The 21,588-nt window shown below is 36.5% G+C and overlaps 1 protein-coding gene across 4 annotated transcripts in view; it reads left to right on the top strand.

Moving 5' to 3' along the window:
* Window positions 1-18,022, top strand: part of LOC123566132 (heterogeneous nuclear ribonucleoprotein K-like) — a 47,031-nt gene extending 29,009 nt beyond the window's left edge. For 2 of the 4 annotated variants that reach the window (XM_053550148.1, XM_053550150.1), the window contains 12 exons: window positions 238-351; window positions 1,016-1,144; window positions 2,343-2,539; window positions 3,169-3,335; window positions 3,974-4,078; window positions 5,573-5,741; window positions 6,134-6,218; window positions 6,600-6,674; window positions 6,965-7,134; window positions 8,201-8,251; window positions 15,543-15,583; window positions 16,570-18,022. In XM_053550148.1, coding sequence (XP_053406123.1) covers window positions 238-351; window positions 1,016-1,144; window positions 2,343-2,539; window positions 3,169-3,335; window positions 3,974-4,078; window positions 5,573-5,741; window positions 6,134-6,218; window positions 6,600-6,674; window positions 6,965-7,134; window positions 8,201-8,243 — 1,254 coding nt within the window. In that variant the 3' untranslated portion in view covers window positions 8,244-8,251; window positions 15,543-15,583; window positions 16,570-18,022. The remainder of the gene's footprint in view (window positions 1-237; window positions 352-1,015; window positions 1,145-2,342; window positions 2,540-3,168; window positions 3,336-3,973; window positions 4,079-5,572; window positions 5,742-6,133; window positions 6,219-6,599; window positions 6,675-6,964; window positions 7,135-8,200; window positions 8,252-15,542; window positions 15,584-16,569) is intronic. The other 2 variants (XM_053550149.1, XM_045360006.2) reach the window with 2 other exon arrangements.
* Window positions 18,023-21,588: the final 3,566 nt, after the last annotated feature.

Genomic DNA, 21,588 nt, shown 5'->3' with positions numbered 1-21,588 from the left:
AAACATAAAAACCAGATGATTAATTGAATTGTTCGAGTGAAGTGTTAAGTAACAGCAAGTCAAACAGACTTCTTAGGACTCTATCATTTTAGTGATTTCAATACTTGCCATAATGGCATGGCATAAGCATAAGTTTTGTTGACAAATCACATTATGTGAAGGTTAACTAGGGTAAGGCAAAAAATCTGTTTTTCTGAATCTTTGTAACAGGTCTGTTCATGATTGTTTGTTTTCCAGTATCAGAACATGAAGGGAAATGACTACAACTGTGAGATCCGTATGTTGGTTCATCAGAGTCAAGCTGGCTGTGTCATCGGTAGAGCTGGCTTCAAAATCAAAGAACTCAGAGAGGTAGATATTCTTTTAGTCCTTGACAGGATTTTACATTGTTCACTATTGAGCTAATGGTAAACACTTGGCCGAGTTATCAGCATGACTGTTTAGTTTGTAGATCAGCTGAACATTCCTAGCTAAATCTCAGGGTGAGTTTATTAGTACAGATGAATGGTCTGCTGTCTTACGTCAACAAATGTACTTAAACTTCACCTCTGAAACTACAGATATTTTCTGTAGTGTCCTTGTAATGACCTCTGTCAAGTTTAACGGTTCCACTTGGCCCCAGAGCTAAGAGTAGAAAATCTTATCATGAATAGCTAGAGGGATCTTCACCAAACTTAATCAGTAGCACCATTTATTGCAACATCTCCCAAGTTTCTTCAGATGTTTCACCTTTTGGGCTTGTCAGAACAAAGAAATAGGAAAAAGATTTAAATATTTAAGAAACTGCTTAAGGAGATTTTCACCTGGAAGGTCAGGTCTTTCTTGGGTGACTTGGGCGTATTTGGGTCTGTTGTTGTGTGTCCATCAGATCTTGTGAGGGCTTTTGACTTGATAATACCCACCCCAAACCTAATGGCTTTGGACAGATAGTAGTAAAATGATACTGGTGAGTACTGTTGTTTAACATTGTTGTTTCTTTGTATTGTTTAAACATTGCTGTTGTCTAATCTTTCAGAAAACTGGAACAAACATCAAGGTGTACTCACAGTGTTGTCCAGGATCAACAGAACGTGTGGTTGCCATAGCAGGAAGACCAGACGATGTTGTTAACTGTATTGACACTATCTATGAACTGCTTGAAACTGTAAGTGGGCTGTTTTAGTAGTGGTTAATGTGTACCCATTTAGCTCTGTAAAAAAGTCTCAGAAGGGGTGCATGATTAAGAATTGGGAGGTTGTGGGTTCAGTTCCTTGATGGGCGAATGATCTTCCATGATGATTTGACATAGGAAGTCAAGTCTAAAGTCATTCCTACAGGTCTTATGATACATGCATTTGGTGAAGTTGTTAGTAACTTGAAAGGTTGTTGCATTACTGCTGACAAACAGTATTTAACCCATAACATAGGTATAGGCAAACATACAAATTAACATGTCATGCTAAGGAACCTTTTTCAGTTAATTCTTTTGGATGTTCTGTACATTTTTACACTTCTACACAAGATATAATATGGAAAGTTGCACATCCTCCACCTCTGATTATTGTTGGAAACATGTCAGTAATGGAAAACAAGATAGAAAGGAACTTGTTTTCAGAATAAACTTAGGTGAAGAAAATGTTCAAATACATGTCATTTAGATGCCATACAGTAGTTACATGCTTTTTATGCCCCCAAACAAGAAGGAAGGGCCAATGTAACTTATGAGCACTTTTACTGCAAACCACTGTCCGGGACTTCCTTATGTGATTCTATTGTCATTCCTACGTTTTCCGTCGTCAGTCACAGCAATTTAACTTTTTGCATGAAGGCACTTTACTCGCGACCACCAACCTCACTCATCTGCACACCCACGACGTCTTCAAATCAAGTAACATTATTTGAGTTACACCAGACCCGCTTACTTCACTTGTGGGTACACTGAGTCAATAAGTTCAAGGTCACAGGGGCCAATGTTAACTTTTTGCATGAAGGCACTTTACTCGCGAACCACTGCACTCAGGACCTTCAAACTTCACATGCTGATAGTACTTATTGAGTACACGACCCCTATTGACTTTGTGGTCACCAGGTCAAAGGTCAAGGCGCTGCGGGGGGCATTTGTCACCATTAGTGACAGCTCTTGTTTAGCTCTCCTTAGCATAAAAATCAGTGATATGGCTGTGAGTGATATAGAGCCACCATGGCCCTTTTGTTCAATTTCTAACAAGTCTCTTATTACCTGCAATGTCAGTATATTTGAAATAGAACATGGAAGTCAAACAAAATTAATGTTTAAAAAAGGAATTAAAAAAAAAACAAGTAAAAGACTTCATCCTCAGTTTTGGTACATGATATATTTTAAGGCTCCACCTAAAGGACCAAACCAGTACTATGATCCGAACAACTTTGATGAGTACTTCTGCCAGGAGTACGGAGGTTACACTCTGGGTGAGGGTCTACGAGGAAAGGGAGGTCGAGGCGGCCGCGGAGGCGGTATGGGAGGTGGTGGCGGTGGATTCGGAGGCAGAGGAGGTGGTGGTGGTATGGGAGGCCGAGGAGGGTAAGTTTGCATTTATGGTGTGTAATATTATTTATCATGTTCATATGCATTGTACTGGATGTTTTCCTTAGGAATGAGTCAGGACTCTGTAAGGCAACATTCTTTCTTTGCAGGGATTTGAACCATTGAGATAATGCCTGAATTTTCTCTGCCATTTCATGCTTTTTTTTTATTCTTCGAGACTTACATACTCCTTACCCAGTAAGTTATTCTAATATTTTGCTGTAGCAACCTTATTTCTGTCATTGGGGTAACTAGGTTTCACTTTTAACAGAAATGGTAAACTAGTCGTCATGTATTTTAATCTTTGAGTGAAGCAGATGTTCCATATGATGTTTTGACCAAAGTGGAAAAATTAAGTGTGTCACTTTGTCATCGGGGAATTTTTAAGTCACTGGTATTGGAAGTTAAATTAAACAAAATATCACAAGGTGAAATATGTTGATAAAGCTACAAATGGGAAGAGAAAAGTCTCTGCTGCCTATACATTTGCCTCAAAGCATGGGACATAATCTAGATGTAAGAGAAAATCAAAGAAATCAATTCAGGTCTTGATACATGACTGTTTTATCCTATGTTATGTCATTGATTTGACATTCCATTACGTAACTGAATTTTGATTTTTGTAGGCGTGGAGGTGGTGGTGGTCGTGATATGGGTGGACGTCAAGGTGGTGGATTTGGAGGAGGCCGTGGTGGTGGTGGTGGAAACTTTGGTGGACGAGGCGGTGGAATGGGCGGAGGTGGTGGAATGGGTGGCGGTGGTGGTATGGGTGGCGGCGGTGGCATGGGTGGAGGTAAGTGTACCATAGTAGTCACGCCTACAACTAGAAACTTTTTTAAAACCTTTTCATAATACATCTGTTGAATTTCTTCCCTCAGAAAGCTGTAGTCCCCCATTTCCATGAAAAAAGTAAACCGTTGCAACTTTCCTGTTGTTTGCATGGGCAGAATATAACAGAAAGTTAGCCAAAAATGTAGGATTGTTGTAGGTGTAGTATTCAGTAACTGGAGAGAACCAAACACTTAGATCAGAGTTAACCCCTGAAAGTAACTGCCCACAAACTGGCCCTGAAATGCTAACTTGTACATCTAAGAGGTATTTTAGTATATATTGTGCTCCGCCATGTAATGATGTTCATGTGGCATTGAGAGTTTTATGGCTGTAGATCCCCCACTCTCCTCTGTTGTTCCCTAATTTTGCAGGCATGCTTCTATCTAATGATCACCTGTTGCAAACTAATTGATCTAAAGATATTTCACCATTACACATTGCTTAATACATTTTGGGAAGAGAATTGCTTAGATTATGTGTTCAAGGGTGATCGTTATAGAAAGTACTGTCTGTACTAAGAAATGCATGGTAATTTCAAAGATTATTAAGATGAATTCGTTGTTAAAAAGAACAATATTGTAGAGAAATGTTTTGTTTAAGGTCGTGGAAGATCAAGAGGTGGTAATTTTGGTGGACGCCAACAAGGCAATGACTCAAACATGTCCCAAACTTTGGACTTTGGGGGATCATCAGACATGAAACCAAGTAAAAAGATGATTGTGTGCCTTATACCCTGCCTTGCTTGCTTTGTCTGCAAATCTCACTTTGGGGGTTAAATTATCAGAAACCTGCCATATTTTACTAGTAGTGCACAATGCCCTTTTGAAACTTCCCAGGGTTTATAGTTTTTCAAAGAAATGTTCAAAACGGGTCCCATTTTGGATATTTCCAGTTGCCACATTAGTGAACATGATGAAATTTTCCCTGTTTCAAAAGTTTAGTCATCTTTCTCATTAAAAGTAAAGTAGGACTGAGGTACCCTATACTTGTTCTGAGGTTTGGTGGACTGTTCATTAGAATTGCAAATTGAAGCAGACATGAAGTAATTTCTGTATAGTTCCTTACTAACACGCCCATAAAATAGCATTAAATAGGGAATATACTTTACATTAATTTGTTTATTTTTTTCGTTAAAATTATGAGCAGAGCAGTTTGTCAGATTCAAAGCAAGGTAAAAGTTTTGTTTAATACACAGCTGTGTTATAAAGGAGTCTTTGCAAGTTAAGATTTTCGTGGATGGTATTCAGATTTCTGGTACATTTGTGCAGTTATGGTGTAAACCATGAATATCTGAAAAAGTGTCTACATATTGCTTTTTATATGCCATTGAAAAGTATTTACCAGATACTGTAAAATCATTAAATTTCTTGGGCATGAAATTTCATGGGTTTGGTCAAAACAGCAGTTTCGTGGGAATATGAATTCGTGGACTTCAACTTTTGAACATGAAATGAATGGGAATTTTACTTGTTCGTTGGGATAAAATTTCGTGGATTGACTCAACCACGAAATCCACGAAAATTAGTCCCCCACGAATATAAATGATTTCACAGTATTTTGTGATACAGGGATTTGTTAGGGAATGCTTCTTAGAGCATGTTCTTTGGCAATATTCACATTTGAAAGCAGTATTTTATCCCCAAAAATGTAGACAAAAATTCTGAATAATAAATGTACCATACAGAAAAAAAATGGGTTAAAAATATGATTGTTAGAACAACTTGTATGTCAAAATTAGTAAGGAAGATCATCAAAAATGCAAGTCTTTATAAAGAAATATATCTGTAGGATAGTATTTTGCTGATGTTGTTTATATAAGGTGGATGCCTTATTTTCCCCCCAGTTTTGACCAAAATACAGCTGAATTTCTCAGAGGGAAGCGTATGGGTCATTTCAAAATCACTTGAGAAAAAAAAATACGATGATAGCCCATCAAAATGTATTGTTTAGCATTTTGAAAGTTTCTCAGATACTTTAATGCTTTCAAAACATTGTTGATACATTGTTTCTGTACTACAAGGGATACTTGCCATTTATATGTCGATAAAATGCAGAAAGCCATGGTAATGGAGAAAAAAAAAAAGCAACCTCAAAAGGAGAACAGGTCGCTTTGAATGATATTTAAGACAAATGCTTAGTCTCTGTTTTGATTGTACAAACAGGTGTTCAGCTTTCATGACATGTATGATGTTGTTACAGGTATGGGCGGTGGCCGCGGAGGAATGGGTGGCGGAAACTTTGGTGGTGGTCGTGGAGGTGGAGGTATGGGCCGTGGAGGCATGGGCGGAGGAATGGGAGGTGGCATGGGTGGAGGAATGGGCGGCGGCATGGGTGGAGGAATGGGTGGTGGCAGTGGCATGGGAATGGGGTAAGTGTATAAATTTGATCTTAATTTTAGAATAAGTTCTTGTAGGACAATTTAATGTTTGATACAGTTGAAATTCATGACAGAAATTGAAAGTGTTATTTTGTAGCTCCCAGTTACTAGTTTATTGTGAAGGATAATTTTTTCTTAATTCTTTAACTATTTAAGACAAGAATTTGAATGATAAAAGAGTTTCTTAGTGATTCTGTACAAAAGGCAACTTATATTATTCAATGAAGGACTTGCTTTGAACTTAGTAATTATAGCAGAGATATTTTCATAGCACTGAAATTTTTTGTACAGTTCCCTTAACAGTCGTAAATATTGAAATCTGCACAAAATGAGACCACAGTTAGGAAGAATGAAATGAAATGTTTTGTTTGTTTATTTATTAGTGGTGGAAATATGAACCAAGGAGGTTTTGGAGGGAACCAAGGTGGCGGATTTGGTGATAACATGGGATTCATGGATGATAATATGGTATACTTGATATAATTGTTTTTGTTAATGCTTTCTTACAATATTGTTCCTCAGTTATATACTTAGCAGGTCACATGATTCTTTTTGTGCTACTGAAATAAGATAAAAACATACTTTTAACTTAGTGAGTAAATTGCCTTAGCAATTTTTCCTGGACTGGTTGTATTTAAAAATCATGACTTTATGGTATATAATCCTTAAACTAATTAATAGTGTATGTCTTCAACTTAACGGTGAATTGGTCTATTTTAATTTTGGCTATTTTCTGTGCTTTGTGTCACTGTATAATATTCAAAATTAAAAGAACAGATAGGAGACTTTTGGCAGGTAATTGGAGATTTCTTGAAATCTATTATATTAACTTTTGTGTATTTTATGTAGGGCGGAATGGGAAATCAGGGCATGATGTTTGGTAACGAACCCACCACCAGTACTCAAGTCACAATACCAAAGGATGTAAGTTACACAGTTTGATAATTTCCTTTTGTACCTGTTTGTATATCGGCAGCATTAGAGTTAATATTGAAATAATATATAAGAGTCATCTTTGCAGCTGTGTTTAAGCACATTATTTTGAAGTGAAATTTGTTCTAAATTTTATACATATTTAGCGTCGGGTGATACATGGTGAAAAGATTTTTGGATGTTTAATAATCTTGTGTCATTTTGTTAAGCTATGCTTCAATGTAAGCCAAGTTGTTGGTTTGAAAATAAACAGTGCTCAATTAAATAATGTTGTTTAACAGATGGCAGGAGCTATCATTGGGAAAGGAGGCTCCCGGATCATGGAGATCCGCCACCAATCTGAGGCCCAGATTGTTATAGACGAGGCTCTGCCAGGATCTAATGACAGAATTATCACCATCACCGGTACTGAGGAACAAATACAGAATGCACAATATCTTCTACAGATGAGGTGATTTTTGCTTGAATTTTACAATTCTTGCAGTTATTTTATGGTTATTCTAAAGGTTTTTACCTTTTGGTTTTGAATATGCCTTTGGGTTCTTTGGAAGAGGATTGGTTTCTTTCTTATCTTAGAGCAGCATTCCCCAAGATTTACAACACATTTTTTGACATTGAAAACAATTTTATTGAATAAGTTGTAACCAGTATTTCTTTAAAAAAAAAAAAAACACACACATGCATTTAATGTGTAGAAAAGCACCATGTTGTTACTCAAGGATACAATTGTGATACACGTTTGTAAGCTTGTATCACAGGACCCAGAAATGGGAATGAATTGAAACTTAACGCACTTGTTTACAGTGATGAAATACCATCCATTGCACAGAATCCATATTTCTAGTTTGCATTCTTCCAAGATTAGGCCCCTTTCTTGACTTCTATGCCTTTTTGGTGACAAGGCAGTTGAATAATGAAGGGTTGCTGTCCTTTGACTGCTCTTGTTTTTTCTCAAATACTGTTAAATCATGTAATATTGGGTATGATATTTCACAGTTTTGAACAAAACAGCTATTTCATGAGGATAAAGTCTGAATTGTGAACATAAAATGAATAGAAGCTTTATTGGGGATTTCAACTCGAGGCTAGACACAACCATAGAATCAACAAAAATAAGTCACCCATGAATATAATTTCACAGTTTCTGCTTTACCTATGTATGGGGGATGTTACCTATGTATGGGGGATGCTGCTTTTACAGATTGGCATTTATTATGAAAGTGTGAAAATGGAAGGTAAAATAGGTTTTCTTAGTTGTAGATAAGAGACATTGGAGTTTTTTGTTTTGAGACAGTTGATACAAATAACCAGCACCAGCCTTAGCAATACTTAAATTGATTGAAAAATGAGGGCAAATGTTCCATCTTAAACATTTTTTTACTTCAGTAATGCGTATAAATTTTCGCTTAAAGGTATACATGTTAAAGTGGCTTTGATTTTGGATTTTTTTTTGTTTTTTGGGAAGTTGGTCGCATATTTTTCATTTAAAACAGAAAAGTTTTCTGTTTTATTTTTAGTGCTCGGGAGCTTCAAGCTGGGGCCAGGGCCAAAAACCATTAGTTTGGGGGGTAAGTACTTAAATTGTAGATGTTGAGATCAAAAATCAAAACACAATTCATGACTATTTTTTTAAGGTTAAGGGGAGATAAGCATGCAAACTCTTACTTGGTGTTGTAATTTTTAGGTAAGAACTTTGCCTTCTTGCAGCTTAATTATTTCAATGCCCATATTGAAAGTTTAGCTAAGCTGAAAGTAACAATCAGTTTCAGGATGCGTAGACATTCTAAAGCTTGAGCAATTTTAAAGTAATTTCAATTTGAATTCTAATACTGGTGCTGGTTTTGTACAACAGTCTGCATGTTAAAGTTTTGTTTTAATGAATATTGCCCGAGTTTAGACCAGTTTCATAACAGTAGACTGATTGGTTGAATTTTATTCTGTGTTTGAAATATGGACCAATGGCATTGCTGCAATTTGAGAATGGTCGCAAAACTGAGGTCTAAAACCTTTTACTTGGTATATTTGAACATAGTTAGCTTGAAACCTAAAGTTGGGACTGTTAAACGATAAATCTCCCTCTTGGTGTATTTTTGTATAAAGCATATTTTATAAGTTAAATCTTATGCTGAGCAACTGTTTGATAGTGTCTGCTATCATATCGTATAAAAAGGCTTCTTCTGTATCAAAATATTAATCGTAATGTGTAGTACTTGCAGTGAAACTTCCGTATCAGAAGTCTGGCAGGTGTCTGTAGAATTCTTAAGGATTAATTTACACAAGCAGCTCATTGTTACATGTGGTTAGGCAGAAAGTGTTCAAGATTGTTAATTAAACACAGTGTTGAGGTATTGATTTTGTTGTATTAGATATCAGACCAAGATAAAGACCAAAAAATAGTGGGAATGGTATTAATTGAAGTCTAGCGATATAACTTAATTATATACTTTAAAGACTGAAGGCAGACACAGGTTTCAAACTGCCATTTGTCATTTATGCACATAAGGTACAAAAAATATAATATAAAGGGAAAAAATTGCATGATTGTTTAAAGCTTTTAAAAATAAATATATATATATATATAACTGTAGTATTTTTTGTGTCCAGTCCACAATTTTGCTCAGTTGGATGGATTTTCGTGTAACTAAGAACAAACATTCAATATAACTAGAAAATGTGTAGTATGCAACATCTACCAGTAGACCCCAAGCTAACAGGTCAAGATTACCATTAGAAATCTAAGATGTTATGCATGTAACTTCTGTATGTTGAAAGGTGAAGATTATACTTAGTTTTTAGGTCATTTTTCTTGTTTGGTCTATAACCTTTAAAATATTCAAGGAACTAGTACAAACTTCCACCATAACAAGGCATTGTAATATTTAATAATTAAAGGTGAAATAAATATGTGCAATCTAATGTCTCTTCCTGTCTCATAATCTGTAACTACAGTCTTATTTCTTTTCCTGTCCATAACTTAGTATACATGTTCATTGTCCAAAGTGCTGTTACAGGACTTGCATTTTAGGCCTAACATCACATAGATGGCACATCCCTGTCCTATGAATACATTTCTTGTCTGTCTGAAGAATTTGACAGCTAAGAAATTTTACAATTCATCTAAAACTGAAGTTTGATATTTGTTTCCATAGCAACAATTGCTGTCTCTCACTCTGTGTCTGGTTCAAATGTAAAATAAGATTAACATGATAGTTAGAGACTTTTAGTTACATGTTATTAAAATATTGAAGAGAGAAGACGTTATACTGGAGATATACATTTAGTTTGAGCTAGCCTTGAAGAGACTTGAAATATAGATGCTACTAACCTGCTTGGACCTAACCACTACAGTTCTGCTTAATATTAACCCTCTGCTAGTTGGATATTTGACATAAAGATAACCAAAGTGGGAGTGGAACTCCTTTACCAGATATACCAGGATGTAGTTTAGTCAGAGCATTTGGTGACCTGGAAATAATATTTACTAATCTGCATGAGGAGCGATTACTTGGATGCGCTTAGTTTAACCCCGAGCCTGCATGCGAGTTGGAAGACTTGTGATTTTGTTGTTGTATGTTATGTTGAACAATGAAATACAGTCTTCCATATTGCATGTGGTTTATACAGCTTTACTAACCAGCATATATAATCCCTGCTTTCTCTACACGATATAGGATCCTGCTGCCGATTCCTGGATTGGGACCTTTATATATTAACCTTGCTTTAATATATATATATATATTTAGCAGTTACTTAACATGCTTAGCATTGTGGATTCAGGGATATATAGCACTACTTTAGATATTAACTACTACATTTCTTTGGATTGTTGAACTAGGATATATGCACTTACCACGCTTGTATATGTTTATAAACAGGTACAGAAAAGAAATAAAAGATGTACACTTCTTGCAGGCTTACTTGACAATTTTGCAAAATTGTACAATACAGTTTGATCATAATGCTTGCTTGTTTAACAAGTCACGCATATTCAGTGGAAACTTCTTCTCTAAATGTGTAAAATATGATGAATTCAGCTTAAAAGGGAAAAAAAATTAAATGGAATATATCTGATTGACACAGCATAGTTAATCGAGAGCACATTGTGGAAGCTTATGTGCTTTCAAAGCTACTGCAATCTGCAGAAGAAGCCTAAATCCTCGACTGATCAAGAATACTTTCTAAGGAGGGGATGTTATCTTCTCTGAAATGTTATGACATTTGATTTATTTAAAAACTACAAAGGCTATCTGTTTGTAAACTGGATAAAAACTGAAGCAAGAAACAACTGTTTCACCTGATGGACCAATATTTGTCCCCGAGGACAGTCTTTGCACCGATAGGATTGCCTGTAACAGGAATTCACCCAGGGTAATGAAATTAAAAACGAAGAATTGACATGGGATTGTATTTTCACACTTGAGCCAGGTAAAGCAACAGAGATAGGACATCCATTAACAAGAGGATAAGCTGTGATTCACAGGTGGGCAAAGCCCGCCCGCTTAGCTCAGTAGGGAGAGCGTTGGTCTACGGATCGTGAGGTCACGAGTTCGATCCCCGGGCGGGTCGTATGTTCTCCGTGACGATTTGATAAAAGACATTGTGTCTGAAATCATTCGTCCTCCACCTCTGATATCTCATGTGGGGAAGTTGGCAGTTACTTGCGGAGAACAGATTTGTACTGGTACAGAATCCAGGAACACTGGTTAGGTTAAGTGCCTGCCGTTACATGACTGAAATACTGTTGAAAAACGGCGTTAAACCCAAAACAAACAAACAAACAAAACAGGTGGGCAAACACCTGTCCCATTGAAAAGGACAGATCTGTAGTTAGCGTCCGATTTCGGCCGTTTGTATAACCACAACAACAGGCAGCTTCTGCATTTGACAACCAACCGTCTTAATTTATTTAAACTCGGCAGTTTGTACTCCAGGAAGAAAGACAATACTGTTACAGTTTGCACATAACAAAAGTTATCTATGCTCACACGTACCACACAAAGGATCTCTGTGGTCGTATGTACCTCACAAAGGATCTCTGCTCATGTTCACCTTAAAAAAACAAAAAACGTCTGTGTTCATCTGCACCTTCAAAAAAATATCTATGCTTGCTTATCGCATCGCAAAGGATCTCTGTATGCTACCGTGCACTGGACAGTTGAACTCTATGCTTGTGTGCACCTCAAGAAGGATCTCTGTATGCTACCGTGCACTGGACAATGGAACTCTATGCTTGTGTGCACCTCAAGAAGGATCTCTGTATGCTACCGTGCACTGGACAGTTGAACTCTATGCTTGTGTGCACCTCAAGAAGGATCTCTGTATGCTACCGTGCACTGGACAATGGAACTCTATGCTTGTGTGCACCTCAAGAAGGATCTCTGTATGCTACCGTGCACTGGACAAAGGAACTCTATGCTTGTGTGCACCTCAAGAAGGATCTCTGTATGCTATACACCATGGCATGGACAATGAACTCTTATGCTGTGATGGCAGTACGGCACTCAAGAAGGATCTCTGTATGCTACCGTGCACTGGACATGGAACTCTATGCTTGTGTGCACCTCAAGAAGGATCTCTGTATGCTAACCGTGTACTGGACATGGGAACTCTATGCTTGTGTGCACCTCAAGAAGGATCTCTGTATCTACTGTGCACTGGACAAAGGACTCTATGCTTGTGTGCACCTCAAGAAGGATCTCTGTATGCTACCGTGCACTGGACAATGGAACTCTATGCTTGTGTGCACCTCAAGAAGGATCTCTGTATGCTACCATGCACTGGACAATGGGACTCTATGCTTGTGTGCACCTCTAGAAGGATCTCTGTGCACTGGACAATGGAACTCTATGCTTGTGTGCACTCAAGAAGGATCTCTGTATGCTATCCATGCATCTTGGTACTCAAAAGATTGGAACACTCTATGCTTGTGTGCACCTCAAAAGGATCTCTGTATGCTACCATGCACTGGACAATGGGACTCTATGCTTGTGTGCACCTCAAGAAGGATCTCTGTGCACTGGACAATGGAACTCTATGCTTGTGTGCATCTGAAGAAGGATCTCTGTATGCTACCATGCACTGGACAATGGAACTCTATGCTTGTGTGCACATCAAGAAGGATCTCTGTGCACTGGACAAAGGAACTCTATGCTTGTGTGCACCTCAAGAAGGATCTCTGTATGCTACCATGCACTGGACAATGGGACTCTATGCTTGTGTGCACCTCAAGAAGGATCTCTGTGCACTGGACAATGGAACTCTATGCTTGTGTGCACCTCAAGAAGGATCTCTGTATGCTACCATGCACTGGACAATGGGACTCTATGCTTGTGTGCACCTCAAGAAGGATCTCTGTGCACTGGACAAAGGAACTCTATGTTTGTGTGCACCTCAAGAAGGATCTCTGTGCACTGGACAAAGTATCTCTGCTGATGTGTAGTGCACTAGATCTCAGTGTTCACTTGTACCACATAGTACTTTTATGCTTGTATGCACCTCACAAAGGACCCCTGTGCTCAACACTGCGCTTCTCTCAGTTTTCTGTATAAGACAGAATATGATAATATATTCTATTTCTGCTTTTAAATTGTTTAAAATTAAGTGCAGGAATCTGGTAGTTGTTGTTATGGAAACATTTTTTTATTTTATGCTTTCCAGTGAAATATGGAGTTTTCTCATTGAAATAAAAGTGATAATCCACAGGTTTAAAACAGTATATTATCATTTTTATTTTTCACTGTTTTTGCCGAACTAGTTCTGGTTCTCAGTCGCGATTGAAGTCAAATTGTATACCGAGCGTTATGAATACCGGGGACCATAATGACGATGACGTTGTTAAAATGACGTCATTTGTGTTATGCTTTCTGCTGACCTTTCCCGCGATTTTCGATGTTTTATAAATTATGCAACAAAAGTTGGGTTTTACACATGAAATAAAAAGAAAATTTGTTTGTGTCAGTGAAATATCAATTTTATTTCACTCGTGAGCACCAAAAGAGTCATTTTCACTCGTGGCTACGCCACTCGTGAAAATATCAGGTTTTGATGCTCACTTGTGAAATAAAATTGATATTTCACTGAAACAAACAAATATCCTCTATATATTTCTAGCCATTACAGTGAAACAAAACAATATCTAGAGGAGAATTATGAAGTTGCAAAAAAAATAAAATTCTTTTAAAAAAAATCTTGTTTGCTGACTTTAGACAGCTTTGATTATGAATTATTGGCCATAGAATTATACACTGGTGTAAATTAAGAAGGAGACTACTTTTTGTTTAATTAAAACAAACATTAGAAGTAAAAACGGGGGTGCAGAGTTACCATAAAACAGTCTGCTGTGAAATTTATAGAATGTTTTCACCTTGCAAAGACAATAACATGATATTTTGTCTTTTAAATCTATGTTTTGTTACATATTTATGGCTGAATAAGCACAGATTTATACAGGAAAGGCTTACTCTTGTTTCATTATTTTATCTTGTGAATGGCTATTTAACAGAATAATCTTACATTTTGAGTATTTTCCAGTGTTTTGTGCAGTAAACAAATATTATGAAATCATTTTATTTCATGGGAATGAACTTGTGTAGTTTAAACCAATATAGCTTATTTGTTGGGATATGAATTAATGAGTTCCCAGTAATATTAATGATTTCACAGGAAAGAAGAGTGATTCTAATGTTAGCTTTTAGCTTATCAGAACCAAAGGTTCAAGGTGAGCTATTATGATGGTGCAGTATATCGTTGTTAGCTTTTCTTTTTAAGCAAAATAATGAGTCTTCAGTTACCTAGCATAGAAACATCCTCTTATGGACCTCTCGCATTTTTGTTCAGATGATCCCACTTGGCCCGTTTAGGGGTCACTAGAGCTAAAAAAAATCTTTTGAATCATTTTAGGAATTCCCTCAGAATGTCACAGTGGCGTTCTTGTGTAATCTTCAAATAGTTCCAGATGACACTTAGTGTCTCAACAATAGTGCCGTAGCATCTTGCACTGGACTTGTTTATTAATGGTTGTGTCAGTGGCGTGTCCTTGCATGGATCTTCTGTTATTCAATGGTTGTGCTTGTCAGCTGTGATCTTGCACGGATCTTCTGTTTATTCAAATGGTGGCTAGTCAGTTGGTCTGTAGCATCCTTGCACTGGATCTCTCATGTTTATTCAAATGGTTTGATTAGATATATAAGGGGTCACAACAGCAAAGGAAAAATATACATGTATTATACCTGTAAATAACATCTTGTAAACTGCTCATAGGTCTGTAAGCATTATGCAGTTACCTTTCCCAAGTTTGTTCAGAGGGTTCTACTTTGCTCCTTTTAGGAGCTGCTAGAGTTAAAATAGAAAAAAAGCTTTAAACAAGTTCTTCTCATACTAAACTTGATCTGTAACACCTTTGGTTGGATCTCACAAACTTTGTTCAGTTTGGTGCACAGTATTTGCCCTATCACAGCAAAGTAAAAATACAAAAAAAAATAAAAATAAAAAAGCTTAAAATAACTTTGAATAAACTGCTTCATGGATATTTAACAAACTTGGTCAGAAGCAAGGTCCTCCTTAGTCGAACGGCATAGGTCCATTTTGGCTGCTTTTAAATTTTAAGTGCCATAAGAGAAAAATTGGGAAGAATAACATATGAAAGAAAACAAAAACCAGACACTTCTGATCACACCTTGGTATTAACACAGATATTGCAGATGAGGAATCACTTTGTATTTAACCATTTAAATGAAGGAAGAGGTAGATAGAAAAAAGTATCCTTAGAAAATGTAGAATTAGCTGTTTATGTGGTTGGAAAACCTGAGCAACCTTTTTAAACGAAATCAAAGATGTAACTTTTTGTGTTCTTCATTTCAGTGTAAAGAAAATAGCAGCAAACAAGTTTTAGAAGGAGAAATGTAAGTTTATTTCAAAGTTTTCCCACCTGAAAAGATAAGAGAAGTTGCAATTTCATTACTTGTGTGTACATGTATTAAATCTGTACATAAAAAGTATCTGCTTAACCTTTAGCCTGCTGGCAGCCCAGTGATTCTGCCTTTGTGGCCATTGCAGACCATGATCAGCCTGTACATCCATGTAGGCTCATCTTGGTCTGCAGTGGTTGCTATTCAGTCAGTAAATTTTCAATTTGAATTATAAATGGTACTACCCAAATTTAATGATAGACCAGTCCATTTTAGAAATTTAGCAGGGTAAAAGTTACAATTTTCTGATTCATTTGAGTAGCTTGCTTAATCTGCTTTTTAGCAAGTGTATTTTGAATGTGTATGGCTAGATTGTGTGAATAATTTGCAGTGTTTAGAATTTGAACTCCGACATTTCATGAATTAAATATATTGAAATCCTACTTGTTATGAAATTGCAACCTCTGAAAAGCTGATTTTTAGTGGGGAGGGGAATCTTTCTGGTTGGCTATAAACAGTCTTGTGCTGGCTTATATTTCAAATAATGCCCAGAGGAGCATCATTCTGTGATATTCTGCAAGAACATCATAAAAGTAACCATGTTGATGTTACTGTAAATGTCACACAAGGAATAAACGGGAAAATTTTATGACATCTCAAGCTAGACTTTAGTATTTTAATTATGGAGAAAGCTCATGTTTTCCTTGTTCGCATCAGTCGGTTACCTAGCTAAATATAGAAGATACTTCAATTTTGTCTGGATTGTGTTGGCTTTCTGTTTATTATAGGAAGAGAATTGATATTTCCTGTTGACCTGTTCATAAGTTGTAAACAGTATTCTAATTTAGTGGAAGTAATGTAAAAAGTTTTACCAATAATGTGACTGAAGATTTGTGTTTGTGATAATCTTTTTTTCAAGATCACCAGAGTAAATGTACTGACAGTGTATCATATAAATTGTTGTTTTTCTATGACTTCAGGGACAGATTATGGTCTGACCAGGGATTTATACTCTGCCTACCTGGGAACACTTGCCTTGGATAAATAACTGAAACAGTGCATCCAGAAGTGTTACGTCATGCCATCATAGTTCTCATTTTATCTCATTGTAAATGTTTCATCAACAAACCCTCCCCACTTACTTCTCATAGAGACACTTGTACATAAATCATGATTTGTGGAAATTAACTTAGCATAGTTTTTTACGTTATAAATGTCTGGTTTTTAACAAGCTCTGTACAGACCATGTAACACGGGTTTATGCTGATTAATTAAAGGTCATAGTTATTATCATTGATACTAAAAAAGAGGATTTGTGTTTAAATACAGCTGAAAAAAGACTGGATATTCAGCTTAATCATGGTATCATAATTACTATAACAAATTTGTTGCATAAACATTTTGTGTGTTTTAAACATACTTTTTTTATTTAATTAAACAGTGTCCTTGAGACCAGTGACTGGTTTTCCTGTTTGACTAATTCATGATAACTTGTGGAAAAATCTTACTAATGTTGTCTCCAAAATATTATACTGCATTAGGACACCTCTCCCCACCCATCCTGTGAAAGCCAGACTTCATTGGCATTTAAATTCATACAAAAATCTCTGTATGTAAGTTGCATATTTGAACAGTTGAATACAGTCTCAAGTCAATTGGAAACATATACATAGTTCATTTTGACATTGTACTCTTACAGAACATGTTAAATATTTTTGTTCAAACCCCCACAAACATGTCATTTCAGTGATGAAAGGTTTCAGGTTAGAACATAAGTGTGAAGGCAGATTTCATTTTTGCCAGTAGGGTATTTATAATATACAATTGCAGGAGAAAGTTGTGAATTGTACAATTGGTAACTGTGGATACAGGTATAACTGTGAACTGTTTTTTACGAAGAGAACGCCAAAATATCAGTAGTTATCATATTTTGTGTTAGATTCATTAGACACTTTGACCAGACAACCATGATTAATTTGATACTACCTGTGAAATTGACGTATACAGTCTAGCAAAAGCTTATATTACATATATTGATTGTTAATTATTTTTCCAATGATGGGGCTTCTCTTGAAAAAAATATCTCGAGAAGAATTCATTTAATGACTACATTGCTTGCTTTAAGAAGATTTTAAAAAGTAGCTAATATTGAGTGAGGAAAACCACTTTGTTAATATATGGTATTGAAATTAAAATGAAACATTAATTTTGAGGTACTCCTTACGTTCTCGTAACAAAAAAGATATCATCTTTATGGGGAGTTGGTGTCCAGAGGATTAAGTAGGAAAATATGTTGTACTATGTTTTTATTGTTGTACATCAGTATATTTTGAATTCAGGATTTGGTATGAACAAAATAGAGAAAAAAATAATGACTATTCTCTTCTGTTGTAAATTTTTCTTACTGAATAAAATTGTGGAATATGAAATAAACATGCGTTAGTTTTGCTTAAATACGTTGCCAGTCCACTTGGTTTCATCCATGTTAGCCCAGTAAAGTGCACAAGGCTGTGCAGATTAGAGGCTGCAAGTTCGCAAAGACTACAGAGTATATGGAGAGCTGTCCTACTGGAACCCATGTTGGCATAATGGCATCCATTCAGCTTCCACACTTCCGTTTTGATGCGCTTCCTCTTTATATCTGTAATTGAGGGATTTGTTTCAAACTAAAAATAGTTATTCCTCATCATCACCAACATATAGTACAAGGGCCATAACTCTCACTAATGTTTCATGAATTATCCCTCTTCTTTTTTTTAGCTCACCTGTCATATAGTGACAAGGTGAGCTTTTGTGATCACCCTTTGTCCGTCGTCTGTGCGTGCGTCAACAATTTCGTGTCTGCACGATAGAGGTTTCATTTATGATTTTATTTTAACCAAACTTGCACACAACTTGTATCACCATAAGGTCTCGGTTCCTTTCTTGAACTGGCCAGATCCCATTATGGGGTTTAGAGTTATGGCCCCTGAAAGGGCCAAAATTAGCTATTTTGTCCTTGTCTGCACAATAGCAGCTTTATTATGTCTCCCACCACACAGTGGTGTGGGAGACATATTGATTTACTTCAGTCTTTGTGTGTGTGTCACAAAGCTTGTCCGCACTCTAAGTCGAACATTTCTCATCCGATTTTCACCAAACTTGAACAAAATGTGTTTGACCATAAGACCTTGGCCAAGTTCGATAACTAGCCAAATCGGTCCACGCGTCTTGGAGTTTTGGCCCTTGAATTACCAAAAATCGGTCTTTTTACTCTTGTCCGCACTCTAATTCGAATATTTCTCATCTAATCTTCACCAAACTTAAACAAAATGTGTTTGACCATGAGACTTCGGCCAGGTTCAATAACTAGCCAAATCGGTCCAGGCATTTTGGAGTTACGGCCCTTGAATTATCGAAAAATCGGCCTTTTTACTCTTGTCCGCACTCTTTAGTCGAACATTTCTCATCCGATCTTCACCAAACTTGAACAAAATGTGTTTGATCATGAGACCTCAGCCAAGTTCGAAAACTAGCCAAATCGGTCCAGGCATTTTAGAGTTACGGCCCTTGAATTACCAAAAAACTCGTCTGTTTACTTTTGTCCGCTCTCTAAGTCGAACATTTCTCATCCGATCTTCACCAAACTTGAACAAAATGTGTTTGGCCATAAGATCTTACCCAAGTTCGATAACTAGCCAAATCCACCCAGGCACTTTTGATTTATGACCCTTGAATTTCTGATTGGATCCACTCATTCAGACCATCTAATTGGATCCGCTCGTCTAAAACATCTAGAGAAACTAACATTTTTCATAGGGGCAGTTGTGGGAGACATGCGCTTTTCTCAAAAGCATCTCTAGTTTATGATTCGATTTTTACCAAACTTGCACACAACTTGTATCACCATAAGATCTTGGTTCCTTTCTAGAACTGGCCAGATTCCATTATGGGTTCCAGAGTTATGGCCCTTGAAAGGGCCAGAATTAGCTATTTTGACCTTGTCTGCACAATAGCAGCTTCATTTAGGATTTAATTTTAACCAAACTTGCACACAACTTGTATCACCATAAGATCTTGGTTCCTTTCTTGAACTGGCCAGATTCCATTATGGGTTTGAGAGTTATGGCCCCTGAAAGGGCCAGAATTAGCTATTTTGACCTTGTCTGCACAATAGCAGCTTCATTTATGATTTGAATTTAATCAAACTTGCACACAACTTGTATCACCACAGGATCTTGCTTCCTTTTTTGAACTGGCCAGATTCCTTCATGGGTTCCAGAGTTATGGCCCCTTAAAGGGCCAAAATTTGCTATTTTTGGCTTTTGCAGCCATATAGAGACTTCATTTATGGTTTGATTTGATACGAACTTCCAAAATATCTTTAACAACAATAAATCTTGGATTCCATGATGAATCTGTCAGATCCAATTGTAGGTTCCAGGGTTATTTTATATCTGATTACCTCCCCTGATTGTAATTAAAATGGAGTTATATCAGTAAGTACGACTTATTTGAAATTTCATTATTGTCATTAGTTGTACTGAGACAATCAGGGTAGATAACTATGGACTGATTTTATGTCAAATGACCTCCCTTTATTTCAAGTTAAAATTGGTATATATATTTAACTAATGAAGATACTGATCTGAAATTTCATTTATGTCAACAGATGGACTTGGACAATCAGTGAAGATACACATTGACTGAATTTATGACAAATTACCTCCCTTTATTTTTTATCTAAATGAATACACCTTAGCAGCTTCTAATGAGATTGGTTTGAAATGTTATTTATGTTTTCCATGGTAAGAAATAGTCATATTAGATAACTCTTGATTGAACATTTATCGATATGAATACTTTACTAATATATTGTTGTATAGGCTTGTACTTTGTATCTTCTACATGCATATACCAATGCCTGATTACCTCCCCTGATTTTAATAAAAATGGATTTATCTTGGTAAATATTAAAATTTTATAGAACTCATTTGAAATTTCATTATTGTCTTTAGTTGGACTGAGGCAATCAGGGTAGATAGCCATGGGCTGATTTTATGTCAAATTACCTCCCTTTATTTCAATTAAAATGGGTGTATCTCAGTAACCAATGAAGATACTGATTTGAAATGTCATTTGTTCCATCAGATGGACTTGGACAATCAGGGTAGATAACTTTTGACTGAATTTATGACGAATTACCTCCCTTTATTTATGTAAACGAACATATATCGGCAGCATCTAATGAAATTGGTTTTAAATGTTATTTAAGTCTTCCAGGGTAAGGAATAGTCATGTTAGTACAAAATTGCAGCATTTGAGCCTAGGACCCTCAAACTTGGTATGGAAATTGGCCCTGACTAGGTCAAAAGGGACTGTTACAAGAAAATGTGCTCTATGTCAAAACTTGATATATCATTTTGAGCAATGATACTCAGGTGAGCGATATAGGGCCATCATGGCCCTCTTGTTTTTTTTTTTTACTTAGAATTTTAGGATGAAGTTTTAATGCACTTCACTTTATCTCAGTTACTTTTAAATGGTTTTGATTCAAACTGTAGTTGTTCCTCATCATATTACATAAGGTCCATAACTCTGGCACCAATTATTAGCTCACCTGTCACATAGTGACCAGGTGAGCTTTTGTGATCACCCTTCGTCCGTTGTCCTTGCGTCAACAACTTCTTGTCTGCATGATAATGGTTTCATTTATGATTTTATTTTAACCAAACTTGCACACTTCTTGTATCACCATAAGATCACGGTTCCTTTCTTGAACTGGCCAGATCCCATTATGATTTCCAGAGTTACGGCCCCTGAAAGGGTCAGAATTAGCTATTTTGACCTTGTCTGCACAATAGCAGCTTCATTTATGATTTGAATTTAATCAAACTTGCACAAAACTTGTGTCACCATAAGATCTTGGTTCCTTTCTTGAACCGGCCAGATCCCATAATGGGTTCCAGAGTTATGGCCCCTGAAAGGGCCAAAATTAGTTATTTTGACCTTGTCTGCAC

This window comes from Mercenaria mercenaria, chromosome 8 (assembly GCF_021730395.1).
Source record: "Mercenaria mercenaria strain notata chromosome 8, MADL_Memer_1, whole genome shotgun sequence".
NCBI classification, from domain to species: Eukaryota; Metazoa; Mollusca; class Bivalvia; order Venerida; family Veneridae; genus Mercenaria; species Mercenaria mercenaria.
This window is presented reverse-complemented; position numbering and strand designations above follow the sequence as displayed.